At 42.8% G+C, this 26,578-nt stretch overlaps 1 protein-coding gene across 1 annotated transcript; it reads right to left on the bottom strand.

Annotated features, from left to right (window-relative positions):
* Nucleotides 1–891: 891 nt before the first annotated feature.
* yap1 (Yes1 associated transcriptional regulator) lies at nucleotides 892–24,126 on the bottom strand. Its single transcript, XM_010739717.3, has 8 exons — nucleotides 23,319–24,126; nucleotides 21,841–22,076; nucleotides 13,228–13,346; nucleotides 12,536–12,649; nucleotides 7,471–7,640; nucleotides 5,618–5,745; nucleotides 4,352–4,464; nucleotides 892–3,915 (listed from the first exon to the last, which is right to left on the bottom strand). Exons 1-8 carry the CDS (start codon nucleotides 23,517–23,519, stop codon nucleotides 3,680–3,682), a joined length of 1,317 nt encoding a protein of 438 aa, XP_010738019.1. The 5' UTR covers nucleotides 23,520–24,126; the 3' UTR covers nucleotides 892–3,679.
* Between the last annotated feature and the right edge of the window lie 2,452 nt (nucleotides 24,127–26,578).

The raw sequence follows: 26,578 nt of genomic DNA, 5'->3' as shown, positions 1-26,578 counted from the left end.
AGGTCGTCATAACAGTCCGGTATATTTGAATACTATAAAAATACAATAAAATAAAAATATAAAAGCACAGAATGGAACAAGGACACTTATATGTATATTTTATTTTATTTTGTAAATGTTAACGTTAGTTAAGGCTTTAGTTTGAAAGTGTTTACCGGAAGTATTGGTGACTAAAACGGTGCTGCAGTTCCTCTTAATCACCACGAGAGGGCAGCGTTTGTCGACCACGCGTCTGTTACCGGTGCAGGTGAAAAGGTGACACACGTAACACCTGGTAGGAGACACGTAGGAGCGTCACACACACACACACACACACACACACACACACACACACACACACACACACACACACACACACACACACTCTAACGTGTGCTTAAGACGTTTATATCAGAGGTGTAATACTGCCCCCAGTGGCCATGAAGGTAAACTACAATACCTAAGAATCACTTCCGGTGGAAAATTTTCAAAATAAAACGTCTTTTCCTTCTGGTCATGATATTTGTATCTGTATCACAGATAAACTAATATTATTGTTAATTTGACTTAGAATGCATTTCTGCACCTGCTTGGACTTTTAATCTATTTATTTACAACATATAAAATGTGTATTTGCATTATTTAATGAAGAAGTTACAGATTTATTCTGCTGAATCACTTGTATATAGTTGTATTCTGTTTGTCAGTGTCGCTTTTTTATATTTTATTTTCACCTTTGGTTCCATTTTATTCTTGTTTTTAGCTTTATTCATTTCTATCTGTGTTCAAGTGACAGACAAACGTTAAAGCTACACAGCTTCTCCTTCTGATAGAGTATGGCACAGATAAACTTCTGCATATTTAGAAATCATTAAAAAATAAATAAAAAAACATGACCACACAAGGCAAATGTTACCACAAAGTATATACTTTATTTCAGGCCAATTTCAAAGTATCATATGAAGCAAGATATAATGTAACAGAATTTATTGTTCTAAAACACATGCACATATCTATCAAAAAAAAAAAAAAAAGAACAGATCATTACTGAATATAAATTCATTTCATGTGCATTTAGAAAAACTCTAAATACAAAATCCTTTAACTTGTGTGATTAGTTCTACTGCTACAATGACAGTCAACAGCTAAAATATGCTCCGACAGTTACACACTAAGTAAGCATAAAATCAGGTTTGTGTGACAAAAAAAATGTGTCATTGCATCAAAATGAAAACTCTGTTGCCGTGCAATACAAGCACTGTCGTGTACCACTCATTTAGTTGCATTGTTCTCACCAACACTGTTTATCCATCTTAAATCCATCATCAACACATGATTTAATGATCAATAAAATCAAAACTAAAAGAGGTTTCTCACACAGAATAAAAGATTGTTCATGTTCTCTGATCTAAAAAAAAAAAAAAAAAATTGTTCCATGAAGTTAATGCTACCAATTAAGTATTGCTTGGCAACAGAATCAGTGTGACATCCTGCAAGTCCTCGACCGAGGAGGGCAGGCTGATTATTCAAAGGGTACTGCAGTAATGCAAAGATGTAGTCATGCTGTAAACATAAAAAAAAAAACTTAATTATGAAAGAATTGTCTGTGTTTCCACTGTGGCTGTAGCAGTTTCTTACTCAGAGAGAATGTAAACATGTGAGCGTATCTAGAAAAAAAAAAAACTTTCTCTGTTCTGAAGCCTCATCTTCAATCTCAGGGTTAGTCACTCAAAAACAACCATCTCGTCTAAAAAAAAAACGAAAGAATCTCTCAGCTAGACCTATTCAGAGTGTCCGTTAACACTTAAAAAAAAAAAAAAAAAACCTACATCATTTTCTCATTAGCTTATACAGTGTGTTCATTACAGAGGCTGATTTAAAACAAATCATACCGTTTCTGGACTCTGTGAAAATGGAAGCAAAAAAAAAAAAAAAAAGTGTGTTGGCGCCATTACAAAAAAAACAAAAAAAAAAAACATCTTTGGAATCCGCCACAACAATTCCTGACTGAGATAATAACTGATTGTTTCTTGATTATTTCACAAAATAAAAACAAAAAAACATATTTCAAACAATCCGTGTTAACTCACCGACGTCAGTCAGTCAAACCCTGGCCTTCTACGCTTACCCCTCGACGTGACTCTTAAACCTGCTTCAACTTGTCCCGGCTGTAGTCTCCAAACCCCTTCTTTCTTTCAAAAACACACGGCACAGCATCGAGCCGAGGGGTTTCGGCTCCCTCCTCAAGGAAGACACTTTCAAACTTTGTAACTCTTGTACGTCGTCACAAGGTTTTTTTTTAAAAATTGATCAAAAGAGCTATAGTTTCTGTTTAGCCAAGAGATCTGCCTTTTTCTTTTTTTTTGGTTAATGTTCAGGAAAGATAGTAAAAAGCTGCATGTGATCAACAAATAAACAATAACACTAATATGTATATAGTAAATCAGAGACAAGAAGAGAATCAGCTAAATGGTTTAAAAAAAAAAAAAAAGCCAAGACTGAATCAATCTGTGTCTCGGCGGACTTCATCGTTTTGAAGTGACGTGCTGCGATAACGGTCGACCCTGTTAAAAATGGATTAATTCATCTATGAAAGAAGTTTAAAAACAAGCAAAAAAAAATGCCTTTTTTTGATCTAAGCTATCATACATATGTAGTAACCTAAAAAATAAAAGAATAGTAAAAAGATAAAACAAAGAATGAATTTATGAATTATGCTCGGATAAGACTGAGATACAAAGAAGCTCGGGTTTTAAAAAAAAAACCCAACCAGAAATCCCTAAATCCCCTTTATAATGTGTTTATAAAACAAATACACTTTTGATTATTGAACAGTGGATAGAGGAAAGTGTGGTAGATGTATATGATGCAGCCTTATTGCTGCATCGCAGAAACTTAGTAATTGTTCGTTTTGCTCGCGTCTGAAAAAAATACAACTGAAGGCACTTGATCTATCAAAGGTTTAACTTAGACTTGCTGGCACAGCCAAGCAGCAATGTAGTCGGTCCCCAGGCTCCAACCCCCAACCCCCCTAAGCAAAGCCAACATGTCCAAACTGGGCCTCACATTACCTTTACTCCAAATCAGTATTGTTCTTTATGCTTCAAATACATCATTTTTGGTTTCTCAGGCTCGTTGAAAAAAAACAAACAACAAAAGAAAGAATAAAAAACATACAAGGCCAAATATAAAGCTACTTAAGCTAGATGCAATCGTCCCAGATACAGTTAAGTAGTGCTGCTTCACAATATATTGCAAGAAAAAAAAAAAAAAAAAGAGGCACCAGAGAACTCCAGGCGATAACTGATGATGGCAGTCCTTGCAAAGAGAGTACATGCACCCGCCCCGCCCGACCGTGGGGGGAGACCAGGGGAAGGAGCGACCCCTGCTCTAGGTAAAGATGCCCTAGATTCACTGACAGACCTGTGAAAGATTTGGGGACCCTTGCGTAATTGTCTGTTCATGGGCCAGCCTTGAAGACACAGACAAAATAAAAAGGAGATAACACACCAGTGAAAAGAACAGAACAATACTGCCTCAAAAAAGGAGGTTGGCCTTACACGCCGGAGACAGAGACAGAAGTCCAGAGACGCTCGCTGAAATGTCTTGTAAGAAGCATCTATGAATCCTTCACAGATCAGAGCAGGCAGCAGTTCAGAGTGTAGGCAGAGAAGGAAGGAGCGCCCTGCTCGGATATCTTCTATAACCATGTGAGGAAGCTCTCCTTGTCGATCCTGGTAGCTGCCAGCACAGACTCCATGTCGTTGAGGATGTCGGAGCTCAGGGCCTCCTGCAGACTGGGCATCAGCTCCTCGCCCTCCACCGCCATGCTCTCGCTCTCGAGGGTGCCCAGGTCCACGTCCGTCCCCGGGATAGCGTCCAGGTAGTCGGGGAAACGGCTGGGCTGTGTTGCCATGGAGGGTTGAAGAGGGTCCCCTAATGAACAGGAAAACAAACGGTTTGACTAAGTAAACTAGAGAATGGCCGATAATAGATTCATAATTTGGTCTATAAAAAGGTCAAAAGCTCAAAATATATTTATGTAATATAAAACAGATTTAGGAGGCTGGAAACCGACTTCAGCATGAAAAACTTTGACTCGATTATGTCAGCCGGCTCATCATTACAGCTCTTCGCCACATTCCTCACTGTAGTCATGAGCATTAGATTTCACACCGTAGAAAGAAATGTATAAATAAGCCAAGACGGCTGAATTCAGTTAATTAAAATGTAAACACGCTCCGGCTGGAGATGATTTTTCCTTTTACCCCACAGGAACGCGATGTTGCGTCAGAACGTATTAGCATTAAACACAGACAGTTCGTCAGCGTCTTAACTGAGCAGAGAGACGTTACAGCCCACGCTGTCTCACCTGTGTCCATCTCATCCACGCTGTTGAGGAAGTCGTCTGGCGTGCGAGGGACGCTGTAGCTGCTCATACTCAAGCCGCTGTCTGTGCTCTCATCCCTGGAGTGATAGGTCCCGCTGAAAATACAGAAATCTGGGTCATAAACATGATTTTTTAATCAAAGCGGAGGACATAAAAAAGCTTTTTTTTGTCTGAGCGGAAACTGTAGGCTGACCTTCACTTAACTCTACTTTAAACTGAACTACGTGAATCTAATTAACGGATCCAACAAAGCAAACGCGCTCGGTTATTAAAAGCACACAGGCTGAAAAGTAACAGTGTGGCCTTAATTCCCTCGGGGGGGTGGGGGGGCTTTCTGCATACATCCACGTCTCACCACTTCTGTCTATTTGAATGACTATGGCAACTAATCCACAGCGACACAGACAAGAGCAAATTTCACTTTTTTTTCTTCTTCCCCGGCCTCTATTGCAGAATACAGGAGAAAAAAAAAAAGAGCAGCGACGAACGGGGCAACAGAGAGACAAAGAGGCAGAGAGAAGACATTTGACAAGCCTATACTAATTAGCAGAGGAAAAATATGTAGGCAGAGTATGGCAGAGGCAGGATGAATGAGGCCATTGTAAGAGCAGGGGAGTGCAGGCAACAGGGGGAGGAGGGGAGATTAGGTTGGCCTGTCTACTGACTGGACCACATGTTCTCATGGCCTGCTTGCTATTCAGCTCTTTCCTCATTTCGTCGGCTCGCAGGAGAGCTGGAACGCCGAGGAATTACGTCCCAGAGAGGAAGCTCCTACTTCCTACTCGCAGCTGTTTTTCCATCCAGTCTGACTCCATCACTCTGTCTTTTGAATAACGTGTGGTTTTCTATACGTTTTCACAGGTTTTACCCGAACGTTCCGGTTCTGATCATCTTATATTGCTGCAGTCGGACACCAGAGGTCATCATTGTGCAGTTAACTCCAGCAACAGGCCTGCTGCTGCTGCTGGTCTGAATGACTCATTACCATGTGAAGAAGGTTAAGCCCACAGACTGCCCCTACTGTTTTTTACTACTTGTGTAACTCTCGGGGCAGCTCTCACCAGAGCTCGAACTCAAACAGCCCGAGCACACAGATCCACTCAAACAGGATACATTAAGTCTGACAAGCTGAACCAGAACGGGAGCTCTTTTCGCCAAGTGACGTCAATCAGTGCATCAGAGGAACATTTCCTCCATTTTCTCCCCACAGGACACACCTGGCTTTTTTTTTATTTTTATGAAACCAACCTGTTGAGGAATGGGTCGGAGCTGTTGGCAGTCATGGTCCGGGCATCTTGGGCCATAGGGGAGGACACAGGGTTCGTGCTGCCATCTTGATCCATGCTTGTAGGCAGCTGATTCCTCAGAGCAAGCTCCTGTGGACCGACAACAACAAAAAAAACAATATGAGTAACACAATCAACCCCACCCCTAAACCTCAGCAGCTAATTATACACAGCTCCGGCTTCACGAAAACATGTCAGAAGCGCCTTTATGCTGCTGCTCTGCTGTCACTGCATAAAATGTTAAATTAAGCACACACTGCCAACATGGTGCGCTCCCATTTCTCCCCATACACGGTGTCGGATTACACGAAGGGGGCGACCACAGTTGGAGACAATTGTTTTCTACACATGCTGCATCAGATAAGGGCGAGGATATGAAGTCATGTTCTTTTTTTTTCACCTCCTTCCCCTTCATGACTTGACCGGTGTCACCGTTTCAGCGAGGCAGCCAATAGGGATGTGCTTCTTTTTTTTTTTTTGGTAAGGATTTAAAACACGCTGCTGGACACCCCTAAGTAGCTGCTCGAAGCTTTTAATGGCTGCGGTTGAGGAGAAATGGACACAATGTTCCCTGAGGCAGAAAGTTGTTTTTATTTCAGCAGAACCTGACGAAGTTTTCCTCCTCAAACAATGATTTTTATCCCAGAATCTCATGCACACACACACACACACGCGGTCTGGTTTAGATTATGAAGGCAGTGCACTATAAACAACCTTTACGCTTTTATTTGCTCTCTTTTTGCACATGAATGAGCAGCGCCGGCACTCTTGACTGTCACCCAGCAAGTCATATACATCGCCACCCGTTCTTCCTCATTACTTCTTGCCATGTGCAATACGTTCGGGTGTGGCAAGTACTGCCCTAAGGCTGAACTCACTACACAAGCACGGTTGCACAATTTCCTACTATAATCATACTACTATATTTGCAAACAAAGTAAGAAGAAGATACACTTTATTAATCCCTTTAGAGGACAGTCATCTTTTATGCCGTCTGTATTTCAAACATGTTGTACTTGTAGTCGCTCTTCAAATGTATACAGTCTGGTCTGCAAACCCATCTAATGTTTTCATTCAATAACTAATTCTTTATCTGTTACTACGTATACACGCACACAGCTCAGGAGACGGGAAACAGAAAGTGCATGTACTGAAATAAACTCTTTAGACTTTACAAAGCTAGAAAACAACAGAAGTCTGTGGTAACCAGGTTCGTCTTCGTCCTTTCTCCCATTATGGAAACGAGAGTCCTCCCTCACACGACGGTTCAGACAGCTGACGATAACCAGGTTACCGAGGCGCACGGTGCAAATGCTCCGAGGACTTTTAAGGACAGTCCAAAATGTCTTCTCTGCAGCCGGCTGCATGCACACACACACACACACTCAGGTCACTTCCTACACTGTGAACTTTAAAAACAACCCACGGTAAACAAAGTCACCAGCACCCTCATTCATAATCATAAAGCTCTGTTTCTGGTGTTATGACACAGCCTTGAGTAAACTACTGGACTCTGCAGAACCACCCTGTGTGGGCGGCTCGGTGACACATCACCGTTAGGAAGTGATAAAATCGCCGCACATGACTCATGGGACTTCAGTGCAGGGTGGTGAGACAATAAAGACGGATCAAAGGGGCTTAAGATTCACCAGTATACATAGGAATGATGACTAATACTTCACGCCTATTCACGTGTACATCAAATAGTGAGCACAGTTAAAGGTCGATATGTCTACACTGATGGACACACCGACTTTGCGGCCTTCTTGATACAGGTCATCGGTTCCTCCATGGAGGACACTTGTAATTCCTGACCTGTGGTCTCTGTCGAAGCAGCTCCTGTTGCTTCAGTCTCAGCCTTTCCTTCTCGATCTGCTGCAGTCTCATCTGATTGTTGCCTCCCACAACTGCGCTGTGGATGCTGGGAGGCAGCGGACCTCCCTGTTTAACTGGAGCACTCTGGGTAATCCTCTGCTGGTTCAGAGCTGCAAAAGAGACAAAAAAAAAAGAGTTCAGATCAGTCACCACTGTCAGTATAATGCAGCACAACATTTTAAACTTTAAATTCCAGCTGTGTAGATGCTGATTGCAACCTTGTCACTTCACTCTCTCCTCCCTAGTATAAAAGGAGAAGCTACAGTGGTTGTGAAACTAAAGAAATAAAAACAATTATCAGGTGATTGTATACTTGTAAATATGTACAGCTTTTCTAATAATGTAAAAAAAAAAACAATGCATAATCCGTATATGATCTCCAGCAGATTATAAATACAGTCTTTGCAACTACACCTTTTAACGCTTGGCTGAATTTCCGGCTGCATAACAAGACCGACAACTTGAGCGCTTTCTTTCTTTTCTACGGGCCGCACTTGTAAAAAAAGAGCGGAGCCAGTGCAGCAGGTTGTGTAGGACAAGGGAAGTCTCGACCCAGGTTTTCCACCCAGTATCTGAAACAACCACTATTCCTGTAAGACCTGATCCCCTCCCACACACTGACTAAAGACAGGCTTTGTTAGTTGTGCGTTTGTACATTGCATCAGTTATGACTTATCCTTTCATTGTGCGTTTTTGTTTCCTTCTAAACAAATCACAGATTATCCCTCATGACTGACTGCCTGCTTCCTCTGGCCCTGATGGGTTCACTTCAGCCGACTCAACGAGTGCCGATCAGAAAAAGTGATTTCAAATAGCCTCACATCGGGTTCTGTTAAGTTTAGTTTCGCCCAGCGAATGTAATTACATCATCCGTTAACAAGTCTGTTCCATGTTAACAATATCAGAACACGTGTATTGAAAACAACAGCTGTCCCCCAGTGAAATCTTTGTTATTCTTAACTCCAGGCAGGGTGGATCTAATAAACATGAGTATAAAAGCAGCAATCTATGTATGCAAAGTAGGTCACACGTTTTATCACTGTAGCAGAGAAAGGGAAGCAAATGTGCTTGACCACAAGGGGTGTAACAGTAACGCAACCAATGAGGAGTGCTGTTTGCTTATGCGCTTGAAGCAGCAACCAAAACAAAGCCCTGACGGGGGGACAATTTTCATGCAGGGCTGCCTCTGGTCCTGCCCGCCCCGGCACCTTTCTCATCACCATTCAATCACTGTCTGTTTACACTATCTCAGGAGCTGAATGAACCGTGGCTCAGGGCTCTCCCTGGGAAGCTCAGGAGGCCCCGCCCTGCCTCCCGTCTACCCTTTCCCTCCCTCCCACCCTTCTCTGTGCACGCTGCCTCCCCCAACAACCCCACCCCAGCCCAGCACATGCACACAAACAGAGCCATGGAGCCGCCTCCTCTCTCTCTCTCTCTCTCTGTCTCTTGCACACATCAACCGAAGCAATGGGAGAGTGTTGGTTCTCTCTGCTTCTTATCTTTGGCAGATACTGAAGTCTTTTGTGGCTGAATCACTCCACCATCAGGGCACCATCAGCTGTTCTCGAGGCAGAGGTGCTACACATAGGGCCATGTCGGCAGCTGCAGATTTGTTAAAGCCCCGAGCTTTGAGGAAGAGCACGTATTAAAAACTGAGGGGAGGCAAATGGGGAAAGATTTACCGACACACAGGTTGCACAATTAAGGAAATATTCTGGTTTCGAATAACTTTGGTCTTTATTTTTGACCATTTTTTTTCCAAAAGGATAATCACATTGTACTCGTCTATGTTTCAACAAGTCAGACAGGTTGGGGACCGACAACCTGACAGCCAAATCTATTTGGAAAAGAAAACAAAAAGGAAAATTACAAGTGTAATTGTAAACTTCCAAAGTTTACAGAGTGCCAGATTCAACTTTGACCTATCCAACTTTTCCACAGTAAAACGTTTACAACTCTCTGATCGTGTGCCAGCTCCGTCTTTTTGTGCCCGGACTGAATTCATTGTATCGGTCCTGCCATGTTCCCAGCTGTAAGCCATGTTATCACAGCTTACAGAAACCAAACTACGTGACTAACACCCAAGTTGATATTCTTTTAAAAGATGTGAGTGCAGTCTTACAGCCGTCAAGGACTCCCCTCACAGACCAAACATCTAACAGTAACCAATGTTACTGCAGGAACTACGCACAAACAATGAGCATATCGAAGCAGGGGAGTTACATCTGTGGGTGAGATAGGAGCGAAGGACAGGTTCAGTTCAGGGCCAGTGTGATAGCATAAAAAAAAAGGAGGCCAGAAGACGGTGTGTGTGTGTGTGTGTGTGTGTGTGTGTGTGTGTGTGTGTGTGTGTGTGTGTGTCTTTGCAGAGGTGGTTGAAGTCAGCAGCACATACTGGTGGTGATAGCCAGCCAGGCAGATAAGAGACAAGTTAATGCTGTCTGCCTTTTGTCTTTTTCACGCACCCCTGCAACACAACGAGCCAGCAACACAGCCTCTTATCAGACCATCACGCTGGAAGGCGTGTTACACCACAAGATCACCTGGAGCAGGTAGAGCTCGAGCTGAGGGTGTGTTGCCAGCTGTGGGAAGTTCTCTATGTGACCAGGGTACAGCACCTTTGAAGGCTTTGTAAATATTTGTCTGCTGTCAATTTAACAAGTTTTAAAAAGAAAAAAAGAATGGCGTCCCGGGGAAGGTGTTGCGTTTCTAGCATCGAGATAAGCGGAGTGGAGAAACAGTCTGGATGTGATAGAAACGGTTTTATCATCTTGTACAACAGTAAAGTCTGAGTGAGGCCAGCCGTGTGTTGACCTGACTGAATAACAAGTAGATGGAAAACATTGAGTCAGTCAGGAAATATCAACAGTGCAGGGCAGCCTGTATGGGAATGATTTAACTTTATAACATTTATATATTTACCAGTTAATTAAAGTCAATCAGTTTACTATTTAAAAACGTATTGATGAAACTAAAATGAAAATATGAAATGTGATGTTTTTTGTTTTTTTTTAATCCAGTAGCTCCAATAAGTCTGTTAAAGCAAGCTGAGCGGGTTATCCAAAATAAACATGACGACGTTTTTTTTTTTAAAACAACAAGTTGCTATTGAGTTTTGCCAAAAGTAATTTCTCAATTTTTCCCTAATGGAGTGGCCCAGCAGCTGCACTGTCCACAGAACATCCAACTATGAAGTGACCCTGTCTCATCACACTATGATTATCACACAGCGATGACATCACTCATAAAACTTAAAAAAAGAGAAAAACAAAAACATTCAAACTCCCACAGGAAAGCAGCCTGTCTGTGCACCCAGCTATCCTACCATGTTTCCCCCTTGCTGTTCATCCAGAGCAGCACGTACAGAAAACATATCCACGCAGGCCAGCCCCCCTTTTGAACTCAGCCACGGTTGCACTCATGGCTCATTCGTTGTTCACCACCTCCTTGGATCTTAAAAAGAGGATGCATGCTTATCCCGTCGGCATTTTCCCTCTGTTCCTTCGTTTTTCTTTCCTCCCCTTTCGCCTAGCCTCTCCCTGCCCCCCACCTCCCCTCTCACATTGGAGTTCTTTGACTGAAAAGGTCTGGAACAGATTAAGAGTTGGACCACAGAATAAAGAGGCCTGGCAGAGATTCAAGTCTGTCTGGAGCTGGAGCAGAATGGGGCTGTGCCTGCACTGGGCCTCACGCAGGGGAAAGCCAGCCGGCAACAACCCTCAGTTAAAGGCACTCTGCTGCTTTTCTTCTCAAAGCTCAAATTAGCCTCCATTATCAAAGCAGCTGGCTTATGATTGGAGACCTACATAGCAGCAGTGCAGAAGTTTTCTGAAGCCCATTTCTGTGCACAAATAATAAACTACAAAACAATAAACTCAGCTTCTCCCTTCAAGCCTCGCTTATGAAATATCAACTACTTTAAAAGCGTTTAAAACATTTTAAAAGGATCAAAAAGAAACAAAAAGCAGCAGACTGAGCAACATTAAAAGGTATAAATGAACTTTCAGAATTAATAATTACAGAAAAGATTTGATCTGATGTGGAACAAAATGACGTTTGATGGCACATCACGAGTTAACGTGGACTCTCTCTCCCTCTCCCTCGCTCCCAGGGGCCCAGCAGCCTTGTGTGTTCAAGACTTATAAATCTTCAAAGAAGTTTGCCGATCACAGCCGCCATCTCTCCCCAGCTGCCTCGCTCCCCTTACAACTCTGTTTTGAACTCTCCTGCCTGCCTCCAGAGCGGGGGACACGCGATTGCTTACAGACAAACTGTCCTTTAAGTGGCCCGGGCACGATAAATAGCAACACTAACGTTTAACAGGATAACAGCCCGCGTGCTGATTCGCACATGTTGGCCTTTGTGAACCGGGGCGAGCTTCCTTGTGAGGGGGGAACGCTGCTGTAACGAAGGGATGGCACCTGAAGCGTAAATGAGTCAGAGTGACATAAGCAGGAACCTTCATCTCTGGAAGTCTGAAAGGATTAGCTCATTCCCATGGCCACAGAGAAATCTCAAACACATATACCTGGTCCTGTCATTAACTCACCAACCCTGGCCACCACACACTGAAAGCCAACTGTCAAACTTTAGCTCGGCCTGGGGGGGGGGGGGATTAATGACCAACTCAGCTGTTGCTCCAACACTAAAATGGCCGACAAAAGGTTAGGTGCGGATTTGATGGCGGGGGTTTGGTGAAATCTGTTTTCAACAGCCAATGGAAAGACTAGTCACTCCAAAACAATGTTGTGGGGTGAAGAGAACAATGAATCATACAAAACGGAACTATTACAATAAGAGTTACATGTTTTACGGATTAGCCAGGGAGGTTTCTACTGGAGAAAGTAAATCTGCGATCACAAAAAACCAAATGTTTCAGAAAGTCTTCACGGCAGAGGTAGTTTCCTGGTTTAAATATAACTTTAAAGTAGCTTCTTAACTGAATGACTTGGACGATGTGTTACTTTCATCGAGATCTATACCAAACTTTCTACAGCTAACTCACCAAAGCGTGGGTCAAGTCGTGGGTCAAGCCAGGATGTGGTCTTGTTCTTGTGGTTGATGTAGTAAATTTCACCCTCTGATGTAATAGCTTGTTCCCAGCCATCAGGGAGAGGACCTGAGGGGTGATGTGCAAAGGTAATGTTGGAGAGATGCTGGTGGTTCACGCAGTGCTCACATTTTTTTCTTTATTGACATGATTGCACGACATATAGCACAGCTTCACTATCATCACCTGATGTGCACATTATTTTTTAATCTTGAGAATGTGATAAAACTTTTGTCCCCCCGTCATTGAAAACAGTTATTTATTGTGCTTTTTTACGTGCTCGTAGGTTATCCAGAGCAGTGACGATTCGAGAATACAGAGTCTTCACCTGTGCAACTCTGTAATCTGTGAGTCACGGAGCTCCCAAACATGTCAGACAGGACCTGTCACGTTCTACCTCAGTCTTACCTCACCTAGGGCAAATTCCAGCTGTATGGACAGAACTGAGGTACACAGTCTCAGTGACATGTAAGAACTAGACTAGACTGCTCCTGGCTTCTACTGTATGTTGCATGGAAGTAAGAGAATGTCCAGAAATAACTTGTAATGCTGAAAAACCCAGAATGTGATGAACATTATCTGTAATGCACGTCATGTGCCGCTTCTATAGTCAAACTAAAATCTGACAAATTCAAATATATACACACCACTAGCTGGGTTCATCAGGTTCTGTTGCTGGACTGGCACAGAACTGGCCGGGGCGGCCTGGTTCATCTGGAGCAGGGCCTTGCGAGGATCCTGCCAAGTGGTGGTCTGATCGATGTGGCTGTAAGGAGACAAGATAGCCAAAAAACGTAAGTCAGAAGAATTACCATCAGTGTTGCTTCCAACAGTAATCAGCAGCAAGTTCAAACCAGGGGCAATATCAACACAAAACAGCAAGTCACATACAGGAACTGATGAGTCAGAGCAGTTCCAACAAGCTCTTTGATGAACACTCTGAATCTTAACTCCTGCTTTCTGTAAACGATGACTGTTACAGGAAGCCAAATTCAGCTGTGTCTGTTTTGACCTGGCATGAACCACAATTTAATAAAGGCTCACAAGGATTTCATTCTCATCTGGACTGGACTGGGATCTTTTGCAGGATAATTTGTTCATCAGAATAAAACTGCACCTTGTTCTGAATTAAAACCGAAGCCCTAAGAGTAGACAACTAAAAACAAATCAAGTCAAACATCTGTTATCTGTCGTAGGTAAGCTGGACACTTCTTACAAATGTTTTTTTTAAAAATAATAATTAAAGAAGAGGCCATCATTGGTTTTAAAACAACTATTGTAACGTCAGACAATGTTGCTCCATCTATTTTATGGCTCGTCTTTGCCGGGACAGGAGTGGGGCCGGGGGAGGGGGCATTGTGTTGCATTCTGTGAAGGCATTGATAATTAGTGCTTTGTTGGTACTTGTTGCTTGATTAAGATGGAAAGCTAATACAGGAAGCCCTCCTCTCCCGAGCAGGACCCTCTCTATTGAGGGAGGGTCAGTCCCAGGGCTCAACGCAGGGGGTCCTTTTTCCTGGAAGTGGCTTGGACACTGTGGAGTGTCAGGGGCTTTAACAAATCTGGCGCCACATTTACAAAGCTTTCACCTGCTTGACAAAGGCACAGACTGAGCTACGACCTAAAACCCCACTATTCACTTGTTCTTTTTTTTTTTTTTTTTTTTTTTTTTTGAAACATCCCATTTAAAAAGAGACCCCCCTCACCTCAAACAAATAGGCACCAAACTCCAGTAGTTTGTTTATGCAACGCCTCGACTCTTATATATTGCAGCAGTGGCTGAATTATTTCAATACCCATGACAAAAACAAAAGAGTTTGTTGGTAATTCAATTAAATACAACCCTCGGCAACCTATCTATTGCACCCTGCGATATTCATGTTATGGATCTGTTCTTCCACCCACTCAGATTCTTTACAACTCGCTGTTAATTTGATCCCAAACTGCCATTAGCCCAGATTTTGGAACAGCTGGGTGAAGTGAGTGATTCAGAGAGTTTCTCTTGGCCTCTGCGGTAATCCCAGCCTGCCTGTCTGCGCTCTATCCCAGGCCAGAGAGCGAGAGGGCCTGACTCAGCACTCCTCCCCCCCACACAATGCAACCCATTTTGAAGCCCCCTCTTGTTTATGCTTTACTGATCAAAGGAGCTGCCAAATCCCCCTACCGAACCCTCCCCCCCAGCCCTCACACACACACACACACACACACACAAACACCACAAACCAAGCAAAATAGCTGGAACTGCTCAGATTGGAGGGGCCCCTTGAGAAAGAGGGGTCACAGGGAGCGGGGTGAGACAACTACAGAAAAGGAAAAAAAAGAAAAAGAAGAGTGAAAGAGGAAAAAAAAACATCTACGGAAGCAGTCCCTCTGAATTCCATTGGCTGCATGAGTTGCTGTGGTCCTGTTACACGCCGAGCGCCCGCCCTACCCCCTTCGCAGTCTTCTTCCCACTCTGGAAACTATGACATTTATTATAGAGGGGAGGGGAGAACAGGGGAGGAGACTGGGAGAGGAGCTCTGGGATAAGGGAAGGGAGGGCTTATCGTAAATGAGAGGCCTGCACATCCTGGTACACCAATGCCGAGCTGAAAGGCTACAACTGGAAAACACTGATGGAAATATACAACCACAAAGCCTCCGAGATCTCTGATTATGAATTCTTCTGCACTCCCCTTAACTCGTGCTTCTCTTAGCACAGATGAAAGTACAAATATTGAATATTCTATCAGACCCTAGCTCAGGAGGCTGTAGCTCAAAATCAATCAAAACAGATGTAAACAAAGCTCGGGTTCAAAACGGAGGCGATTATAAATCGATAAGCCTGTGATAAAACCCACAGTGTGAGAGCTTCCAAGTCAGCACTGCACTGTATTCAATGTGTGAACTCAGAGAACTGGTAAATGAGTTACCAAGAGCCAGTAATTCATCACCGGGTTTTAAAACTAAAAGATAATCCATTCACTTAACCTGCCCCGAACCCTATATGGTCAGGGCTATACACCGCTTCCTGTAGGCGAAACATAAAACAAAACAATGTCATGGCAACTGTTGGGACGGCTGGAGGCCACCAGTTGCTGTTAGGAATTGCTGATGATCCGCAACCTCCACGGTCACAACTGCTCGGTGTTGTCTTTACATGTTTCTGACACCACGGCAAGCTCAGCAGGACAGCCACCGCACCCTCCCCCAACCCTGCATCCCTTAAGGGCAGGGCAGTGGACACAGCCGAGCAAACTGCTTGTGGATCAGGCCTCGTCCACACAAATGCAATTACATCAAGAGAGAGTTGTTGTCCAAACTGACATGCCAAAACCCAAAGATGACACATGGAGTAAATATATCTTTTGAGTCTGAAGAGCGTGACTTCGGACAGCTGAGTGGATTGTAGGAGTGGTAACATTCCTGCTGCCGTTAAAACTTCACAGCATTAGAATCTGCTGAATTTAAAACCGGCCAATGACTTCATAAAAAAGGAGCAAACCACAAACTTTAACAGCCACCCGTCAAACCTTGAGCGATAAAACAGCAGCTCTATACCATTTCTGTCAAGCGGTTTCCACAATCTTCAATGTGTTGTTCACAAACAAGGCATGAATGGGATGGCACCTTCGAATAAAAACTAAGAAACCTATAGTGGATGACTGGCACAGGCGGCGAAAAACAATTGTGGACATAGTTTCAATCTTGATCTGTTGTGAATCACCAAAAAACAAAACATAACCCATCATTAGCTCCTTCAGGGGAAACTGTCAGGTACTGCAGCAAAGGAGTGCAGTGTGGTTTAAACATGACCCATTATCAAGGCGCTTGCCTTCAGTGTGGAGCTTTACTGGCTAATTTTTGCTCAAGCTGTCATCATGGTTGACTGTGGCTACAGCAGAGCACAGAGTAGGACTCTTGATCCACCCAGGCACTTGACATCTCCTTGACTGATGGCCCAATTATCAAGGTGGCGTTTATTGTGCCAGCGTTATTTATAATGTGTCTCGCTGAGGAGGAAGGAGGGGAACCTTTCACATAAAGGCTAAACTTGACTTTGCTATACTAAAAAGATCATTCGAGCTAGAAGGACTGCGGATTCAGATTTGAAGAACAACAACGTCCTTAAAGAGATCCACGTGAAGAAGCCTGAATGCTGCACTTGTTGTTTATGCCTCATCTGATTACAGCAGTATGACAAACTTCCTAACACACAGATCGCCTGTTTACACCCATGAAAAACTGTGGCGTTTACATCTGGCTTTGAGGAGAACGTTCTGACCGAAAATAGTCCGCTCTGTGGTTTAAATGTCTCCGAATAAGCTCCGCTACCTGCCAAAACAGCAGATCAAAGCTAGATTTGAGGCCAGATTGACTGTTTGTTCCACTGAAATTGTCTCTGAGAGCCAGATGTCAAAAAAGCTGCGTTTCTCTCTGGTGTAAAACAGGGGAGTGAAGCTATGGGGAGTGCTGCAATAATGAAACACGCCCCACAGCTGAGTTGTCAAATGTTAAAAATGGGATCCTCAGGCCACAGTGGCTCCACCCAGGGAGTATATGCTGGGAAGGTGGTTGAAGCACTGAGGGAGGCCAGATGTAATCAGACCTCTAAGATGAGGATGACCACCTCCACTCTGGTTGACTGGGGATGCCTGGCTGCCTCTCTATCAGCAGGACATCATCAAGAGAGATTATTGGGGCAACCCCTGTGACCCTATTGTGGCTTTAAGTTTCCCTTTGAAGCAGGGTTCGTATCATCATAGGTCCTAACGAAGCAACTAATTCACAAAGTACCAGGACTGAGTGTAGCTTAGGAGGTTCAGTTTTACTGCTAATTGAAAAAAGACTAATTGATTTAGAAAGTGCCAAGCGAGATTAACCAGTCAGGTTTTTACATGTAAACAACAAACAAAGCTAATTGTGTTGACTGCACTACGTAACCACTGAATTTTATTTGAATTATCAATGAATAAATATATACATTTACTGAAAAACAGGCGTTCCTTTATTTCATTATTTAAGTGCTATTGGATTGCCGTAAGGCGCTATAGTTGGAGTCAATTCGGGAACTCTAAACCCCACCTGAGAGGGTCCACGTCTCAGATACTACATCTCTGTGGAGATGGCCTCAGTGACAGTGGAGGCATTGATGTCTGGAACAGAGGTGTTACATCAAGACTTTGGTAAACACTAGCCTGACTTTCTCACAGTCCCATTTGTGTACTGAGCTGACAGGCCCCAGTTGAACAGGAAGGGCCTTGTCTGTGTGTGGTCAATAAACCAAAAGTTTGTCAAACACAAAGTTGCTCCAAATGAGGACTTCACGCAGCCCCAGCCCCGTCTTCCCAGCACCATTTGTGACTGACTGACCGAGCGGCCTCGGGTTCCAGTTTCAGTTTGACATCCAATTTATCACTTGAACCTTTTAGCAGAGTTAAAGCAAATTAGATAACAGAACAGTTGATACTGAAAACATTGGAGGTATTACACAGAATATATTGTTTACATAAGATTCTGAGTATGTGACGCTATAAAACTGAAATCCACGTTAGATAACGGACAGGCAGTCGACACTGCTGTGATACTAAATGTTTACAACAAATGTGGTGTGGAGTTACGAAGCAGGCCAGGTGACTGACAGCTTCATTTTACACGGCAGTGACGCTCATTAGGCAAACAATCTCAGCATTTGTGAGAGTGGATTGTTTATTGTATTATTCAAATACACACCGAGCGTATGTTTACACATGAAAATATCACTACTACTATTTTACTTCACAGCGATACTGATAACCGCATGGACGTTGATGATTCACTGCTAGTTTTTCCTGTCACTCATTGGGAAAGTTTTTAAATCGTTTCTGTTTTGCATGAGCTAAATATTACTAAAGGACGTGTAATCGTCTGCTGGAAATCCCGACATAATCTCATAGTCCAAAATCAGCAGTACACAGATAGACGGCACACAATGAGAGCAGAAGGTCCAAGTAAACACTTTGATCTTTCCTGCTCTAATAGGGGGGTCTCTCTGAATTGTGTTTAGTGCAACAGATGTTCAGGAAACCTCAGACAGTGCACGCTGGAGCTGGACTGTTAGGAGTCTGTTCAGTGTTCCTGGTTAACCAGGAGTGTGTAGCTTTATAGTGTAAAAACAACAAAGTTAGTAATGTCCGATAATAGAGTACAAAGGGTAAAAATTAACTTATCTGGTCACAGTGAATAATCATTTATGATTATGGAGTTAAATATGGAAAGAGACATTCTGGTTGTGGGAAACCGCGCTCATTAAAACTGTTTAAAATCCAATTGAGAAAAGACAAGTGTCCATCAACACATAGCTCTACCTGCCCCTGAGGGCAGACAATAGCTGCCCCCCCCCCAAAGCTTCCCTCTGCTTAGGGCTGACTTCCCACGGACTAAAAGCTCATTCAAAGCTGCATTTAATAAGCGCCCGGAAACAGTGATTACCCCTCCTAGTTTACCGGTGTGTCTAAATTAGAAACCCTCATTAGTTTATGACCCAGCCCTGGAGACCGGCCCTGCCCCCGGCCCAACACCAAGCAAGGTGACCCAACCTCCTCGCCCCTGCTGTCATAAATCAAAGGCCACAGCAAACTGCTGGAAGAAAAGAGGAGGAAAGGTCAACAGACTGTGTTGACGTTCTCCCAGTCCTCTCTCAGATTAAGTTTTTTCAAGTGGAGATTCTAGCAGGAGATTGCTCATACGTGTGGATTTACGTTTAAGCACAATATACTAATTGAATCAGCACGAAGCGCCAGGCAGAAGAGGCCGCACTGAAGCTGTCAACGCTGTTACACTTGCACGAGGTCAAGCACTTTATTGCCAACTAGAACTCCTCACCCGACGAGAGCTGAATATTTCAGACGCGATGAACATGGTAAAACTCTTGAGAAAGCCACTGCACGCTCTCACCGCCGTCTTTAAAACTTCATGTCGACCATTTGTCTATTTTGGGACGGCTCACATGAGTCTCAACAGGCCTGTGGTCTGAATAAAGATCACTGTTTCACTGCAAGGACAAAGGGAGGGCCGGAGTTTCTCTCGGCCTCTCTTCTAGTCATCTCCACATGGCTGCCATTTAACTCCATTGACACAAAAGAGGCACCATCACAGCGCCACGGCTCCATTCATACCAAAAACGGAGCCTGGCTTTTAAAAAGGGAGTGGGGACATCGGCATCCAAGGGGCTGCTGTGATTCACAGAGGCCGATCATTCCCAACTGTAACTCCCAGTGAACTAGTGAAGCACAGAGGAGGAAAGAGGAACTAAATCTTTTTTTTTTAAACTTTCACCCTGGGTTGATATATCTCTAAGGACAACAGCGGTCACCTGAGTGAAATGTGAGCCCCTACTCTCTGCTCGGCTCTGCTAGCTGCTGACGGGCTCCCCACCCCCACCCGTCCACCCACACACAGTGTCTCTCACTCGGCTTCACTCCTTCTGCAACACGTCTCGGTCAGACAACCCGTTTATAAATAGGGGAGTGTCTTTTCCAGCAGCTCTGCTGAGGCCGCCTGTATTCCAGATCAAATATCTGCACTTTGATGTGCGCTGTGTGGAAGACGTCTCCGCGAGTTTCCCTTCCTCGAACACAAACACTCGCTCTGGTTGTACGACACGCCAGATCTTTACAGCGCCACTGAAATGTTTTTCAAGGTCCTAAGTTTACATTGGTTTTGATAGTAAGCGAGGCGTAAGACACATGAGCAGAGACTCACTGTAATCTTAAAACTTTGTGAATATTTAACCATTTATATTGAAGACAATGTTTTCTAGAGTTAAATCGTGAACATAGAGGATAAGATGAGTTTTCTTTTTCAAATCACAATTTTAAGTTTCGGGTAATAGTTTGTGGTTTTGTATCAAGTCTCATCTCACTGCTGGAATTGTAGATTCTGTGTCCCACAAAGTTTTCCAATCAATAAATCACAGATAGTAATTTATCTATCGATAATCATGCAATCGTTATACAACAAGGAGACAAAATTATAGTTCCAGTTTTAATAATTGATTCCTGCAAGCAGCAACAAAACTTCATACGTAACAAATGTTGAAACTGGAAGTTGGAGAAGATTAAAGTCTGGTTTGGAAAACCCAATTCAGCTCAGTGACTTTCTAAACAACTGCAGCCATCCTGGGAGTGTATGAGTGCAGAGTTTTCTCTCTCCTACCCCCCCCTCCAGTCCTTTTGTACGATTTTAGAAGAGTCTCCTCAAAACGGACCAGATGTTCTCCAGATGTGAGACCTTAAAACATCTGGTACTGAAAGCTCTTTTTTTTTTTTTTGATCCCAAGTAAATTTGAGGCTATCATGTTTGTTCAGACCCCGTGTCAGGAGTAATATTTACTAGAACATTTTGCATTTGATAGGAGAAAGCTTGGCGACTGTCAAATCAACACGAGCCGCCGAGCGTTTCATAACTAGAACATTTCACAATGGGCAGATTATCTTAACATAAATTGTTGACAAGGACGTCACTTTTATGAATAATTCAAAACATGTTTTCACAGAGCTGCGCAGAATGAGAGCAGATTAATAAACACGCAAGAATAAAAAGGAAAAACCCCCACAATCCAAAAGTTACCGATAAACTCGGTGAGCGACCTGACATAGCTCTGGTATACCTGCTGCCTACGATTTAAAAAGCTGACTTTGGTTCATTAATGTGGAAGAGATCTGCTGGTTAGCAGATGAGTTTTGCAAAGCTGTCTGTCCTTTGCTGTCTGGGACAGCTACAATGATCCATTGTTTCTACTGAAACCTGAGACCAAGAAAAGGAACACTACATACAGCAGCAGTCCCTCAAAAGACTTCTCTTGTTTGCAGGGGCCACCAAATTTAATAACCTACAATTTAACTATTGCAATTGTCTGTTTTTTGAGCACAATGGCAACCACTGTGCACTGTATCAGATTTGCACATTATTGGCAGCATAATGTACACAGAACAGAGCTGTAGTATGAGAGTCCAATCTCGAGACCACTTCTCTGGTAACTTGGACTTGTCTCGGACGTCTCAGCTACAAATTTTCCCTTCTTTTTCTAAATATTGTAAAATTTTCAGCCTGGCATTGTAATGCGTCATAAGCTGCACACTGAAGGGTTCAGTTACATCTCTGTGGAACTTTAAGAAGACACGATTATTATTTTTTATGTATATACCGAATGAGAGTGACTAATTTTGTTTTTTTTGTCTCGATAAGGCAAAAACAAACAAACAAAAACAAACAAAAACACTTTTTGCCAGCATACTTACTTGAGGAAGTATCGCTGCCCTGAGGCAGTCTTGGCCATCTCCCAGCCCGGGGGCAGGGGCATGTCATCTGGAATCTCATAAGAAGATTGACGGAGATGTTGAGGGGAGGCACCTGCTGGGGGCATGCCAGACAGAGAGCCACCAGAAACAGCTCCCAACTGCAGGGAGGCTGGGGACGAGTGCGCACGGACGTGGTGGGGTGTGAGTGCTCCGCCACTCCCAGCATCAGTGCTGGCCTGTTTGGGTTTGAGGAGAAGGGGTGTGAATAATAAAAAGATAAAACAATAAAATCATTTGAAATAATGAGATTTCATTTAGGGGCCTCTTAATTACCATCTTATATTGTTGTGAAGAGAAGCTTCTCTAAAACCTGAGTTTGTTTGTTAGTCTCACTAGTTTTATGTCATAATAATAAATGATTGTTCGATCTGCTGGGACATTTTACAAATGTCACAACAAATCTAGTATACAGGCATAAAATAATAACTAGTGAACACACAAACAGCATAAATGGACTTCATTACCCTGATTTAACATTTCAGTCACTGCTCATAATATAGATTACAGATAATAATCCCTCCACGTGTATGTTAACAAGTTATTTTCTTGTGCATGTGCACACACGTTTTGAGTGTTTGGTTTTAAGGATGGTGGAGAGCCAGAGGAGAGCGCAGATTCTGCTCCTGAACGCATGCGCACAACTCCACAGAGACCACAAGCAACAGTTGTGGGGGGGGACGGCAGGGGGAGGAGGAGGAGGAGGAGAGGGGGAGGGGGGAACAGGACGGATTCAACAATCGTATTTTTTTTTTTTTTTATCTTTAATTTTCTAAAATCACCATTACACAAACAAGTTGACAAAACTATTTTTGGAGACTGTCTTTGTTTATTTCTACAGCGAACGCTGCTCACATATAAACACACACACAGCCATGAAAACAACCAAAACAACTACACCAAAGTGCAAGTTAACTCGTCCTGTGGAGCTCCAGCAAATCTGACAACTCACTTTATGTGTAATAATATTTCCTTAAGTTGTTTAGATTGATTTGTTTTTAGGCAGAATAAAGCAAAACCACTGAAAACAAACTAAAGATTTCAGGAAACTTTTGGTTACTCTGGAACTTTTACGCACAGGCCTCACGGGTCTTTTTGTGTGAGATTTCTTTTTTAAATCAGTGTTTTTGTAACTTGTTGGGAAATTTGAATCAGATTTGTTGAAAGAGCTCAGGGTGGATTAACGTTCAGTTAGTGCAAATAATAAAATAATATATTATATCCTACATTTAAAGATCTGACTACAAACAGCCTCTCATGGCACAGTGATCAGTGATCCTAAAGGTTTTTAACAAGTCCAAAGTATGATAAAGTAACTCCAGCAGTCACACAGTGGAGCGTTAGGCCTGAACCCCCACAGGATGGGCCTGCTTTTCTCGTGATTTCTGGGAAGGGGCAGAGGAGAGACAGGGCGGGCTTACTTGTCTGGAATGGGACTTTGGTTCAGGAGGTTTGAAGAAGGAGTCTGGCAGCTTCCTCATCCTCATGGGTACGGATGGGGGGACGATAGTGTTCTTCGGGTTCATCACGGCGTTGAAAAGCGCCTCCAGGTCGGTCTCGGAGTCGCCCCGTACATGGACGATTTGGTGTCCGGCAGGAGGGTTATGCTGGCTCGGATCCATTGTCCCAAAACAAGTCAGTGCGAACTTTTTGAGTCCGAAAGTTTCGCGTTAAAGGAGAGAAACTCACAAAAAAAAAAAAAAAGAAGTTTGAGACAATCCCAAACTTTTTTTTTCTCTCTCCACACAGCAGGAAAGCAGGAAATATCTGTGGCACTCAGAAAAACTTCTCCCGAGTCATTCTAAAGAGACTTCACTTTATTCCAAAGTGTGTTAGCTGTCGAAGTCTGCAGTGAAACACAGCGTTTTCCTGCTGGTTCTTGCTGGCATACTTGTGAATGTAACAAAGCGCATATCTACTCCACACTGGAATCTATGTTGTTGTCCCCGGCCCCAACTTTTCCAAAAAAAAAAAAAAAAAAAAAAACTCGCAGCCACAAAAGACGAAAAAAAAAAAACACAACAAACGCTTCGCTGGAGAGTCCCACCTTCTCTGCTCTGCGGCCAAGCTGAAGCTCTAAGCGAATATTCTGACAAGAAAGCTTCAGAGTCCGCAGAACAAATCTCCGTAGCGCACTTTCTAGAAAAAAAAAAAAAGTTTTGCTCCAGTCGGGACTAAACTTTGGGCAGGACATCAAACTTTATGACTCATGGGATGTCTGCTCAGAGGCGGAGCTTGGCCTTAATTGGGACAGTGTTTAAAGGTACAGTCTGTGTAGCCCAGGGGCCCCGAGAGGGTTCAGGGGCCTCCACACTTATTTATGGCAAAGTTTACATCAAAACATGAACTCTTAATTAATATATCTGCACTGAAATTATCCAAATTGGTTAAAATGCATCAAACATTTTAATGTTAAAAACCTCAAAGCTCCATTTGGCAGGATTGTGAAAGTCTTCATAGGACATTTGACTTTTGTTATTGTTTATTTAATAACAGATAGGAAACTGAACGTCATGCAAATGAATGAGATCATCTGAGCAACAATTGTTGAATCAAACTATTTCTTATTTTTTGCTGGCGACCGCTTGAATACTACTAAAGGAACCCCTGCTGATCCTTGATTTTTCCAGCTGGAGCCCATTTGGGAAAACATTGAATTATGGCTCGTTTGCATCCCAAAATGTGAAAAAATGTGCCAGAGTGTTAAGTAAATGGAAAACACACAATAAAAATGTAAGTTTCATAACTTGTTTACCTCGGGTTTAGACCTCCCAAAATACACAGGTGGAAAAATCGACTAAACACAGAAATCTGACAAAACAATTGAATTATTTTATGTTTTTATGAGTTATTTAAAGTTCTTACTCTTGTAATATTATGTAGCCTATGCCTAAAATATTTATATATTGTGGTGTTGGATGATGACGCAAAATAAATGTTTACAACTCGACGATTTTAACAATAATTCCAAACCACACTTTCTCTCATCGGCATGTATAATGGTCCTATTTCTGTCTCTTTTCTTTTTTTTTACAGTGCTCATGAAAAGTAGATCCACGCAGTTCCCACAATTGTTATGCTAATGAGGCCCCTCTTCCATTGAGAAATCATTTTGTCAAGATCCACTCTCTTTGGATACAGAGGCTCTGTTTCAACTCTTTTTCCCATACATGCACTGAATGAATGATTATGAAGCCCTATTAAATACCCGCAGACACTGTAAAGCCCCGATGAACAGATTAAAGAGCTTCTCTCTGCCAGTCACACACATGCTCATGTTTCTAAACAGATGCAAGTTTAGTTTGTTCAATTATTATTATTTATTAAAATGAGAAACTTTGAGAAAAACTTTAAGATAAATAAAATTGTGTATGTGCAACAGTTGTTGTTTATATTTATTACAGTTTTTAATGTTTCACTTTAAGCCTCCTTACATAAATATATCATTCACACCACAATCTGTCTGTGCAATACTATACTATATTTCTGATTTATGAATGACATATTCTGTGCACACATGCTGCCAGTCAAGAGATGTCCATTGTTCGGGTGAAAGTGGTCATTTTCACATCATTGTAACGCACTCAGACACATTAAAGAGATGGACTGCAGTGTCCCGGCAGCCCTGAGGGGGGGGGACCACCCACTTGGAAGAGTTTGGTCACTTTTTGTCAACACCTCTTCATCCTTAGAAAAAGCGACTCAGTCTCTCTGCGGTTTAATTGGATGCTGCAGAAAAAAAATCAGCAGAAATGATTTGATGTGCTGCATTTTCACCGAATCAGTCTGAGGTCATGGAAGACAGACCCGGCTATATCAGTGCTCCCATGTTTAAAACGCTTTGGTCTGGTGTTATTATCGGATGTGGTGACGCACTGTGTTGCTACAGGCAGCTGAGCAGAAGGGAGCGCCTCCTACAGTCTTTAATGGGTACAGACAGTCTGTGGGTGTAGATCATAGACTCTCACAGGCAAATCTGTGTGTCTGCCTTCCCTTTTAAAGTACAGAATACAGTCAGGACCACAGAAGAAATGTCAGTGTGTGTTTTTCTTTTAGTATTTGTATCACATTTTTTTCCTATAAATAAAATCTTGTTTTTTGTCCATGCATTTATACAATAAAGTGTGTTTTGCCAGTGTATATTGTTTTATGGCAGAGTATAAACACACCAACCAGTTTTTAAAATGTTGTTTCAATACTGACATCAATACGCAAATGAGCTGTAATCTACTATCTAGCCAGTGTAATCTTTTTTTCATCCAGTTATTCAGTTTTTGCAGAAAGCGAGCCAGACCAGAGCAGACAGTCATTCACTGCACGTTAAATTGGCTGTAACAAAACATGTGAAAATACTCGTGAGATTAAGCCTCACAACGGACCAAAGCACAAGCTCGAACTTGCATCTGTGGAAACGTCTTCCCTTGTTTCCAGCACTCTCGCCCTCTCTTGTTGAGTTTCTGGGTGTTGTGCTGGTTAAAGCTTAAATGTCATTAAGCCTTAATGACTCTGAACATTAACGGCGGTAGGCCAAAGGGAACAGATTTCAGACACGACCTGCAGCAGAGAACTCAATGCTGTGCAGATGAACTCTTATACTGTGATTTGTTTATCTGTGCATTCACATTTATTCACTCACTGATACAAGTGAAGGGAGTGTAATTAATGAACGGGACTTACTTTA

Source organism: Larimichthys crocea, chromosome VII (assembly GCF_000972845.2).
Source record: "Larimichthys crocea isolate SSNF chromosome VII, L_crocea_2.0, whole genome shotgun sequence".
Classification (NCBI taxonomy): Eukaryota; Metazoa; Chordata; class Actinopteri; family Sciaenidae; genus Larimichthys; species Larimichthys crocea.
This window is presented reverse-complemented; position numbering and strand designations above follow the sequence as displayed.

Coding starts and splice junctions, on each gene's coding strand:
- yap1 (XM_010739717.3), bottom strand. CDS start 23,519: ATGGATCCGAGCCAGCATAACCCTCCTGCCGGACACCAAATCGTCCAT. Junction 13,347..21,840: donor GGGCAGCGATACTTCCTCAA/GTAAGTATGCTG, acceptor GTCTCCTTACAG/CCACATCGATCAGACCACCA. Junction 5,746..7,470: donor TGCTTCGACAGAGACCACAG/GTCAGGAATTAC, acceptor GTCGGTCCACAG/GAGCTTGCTCTGAGGAATCA.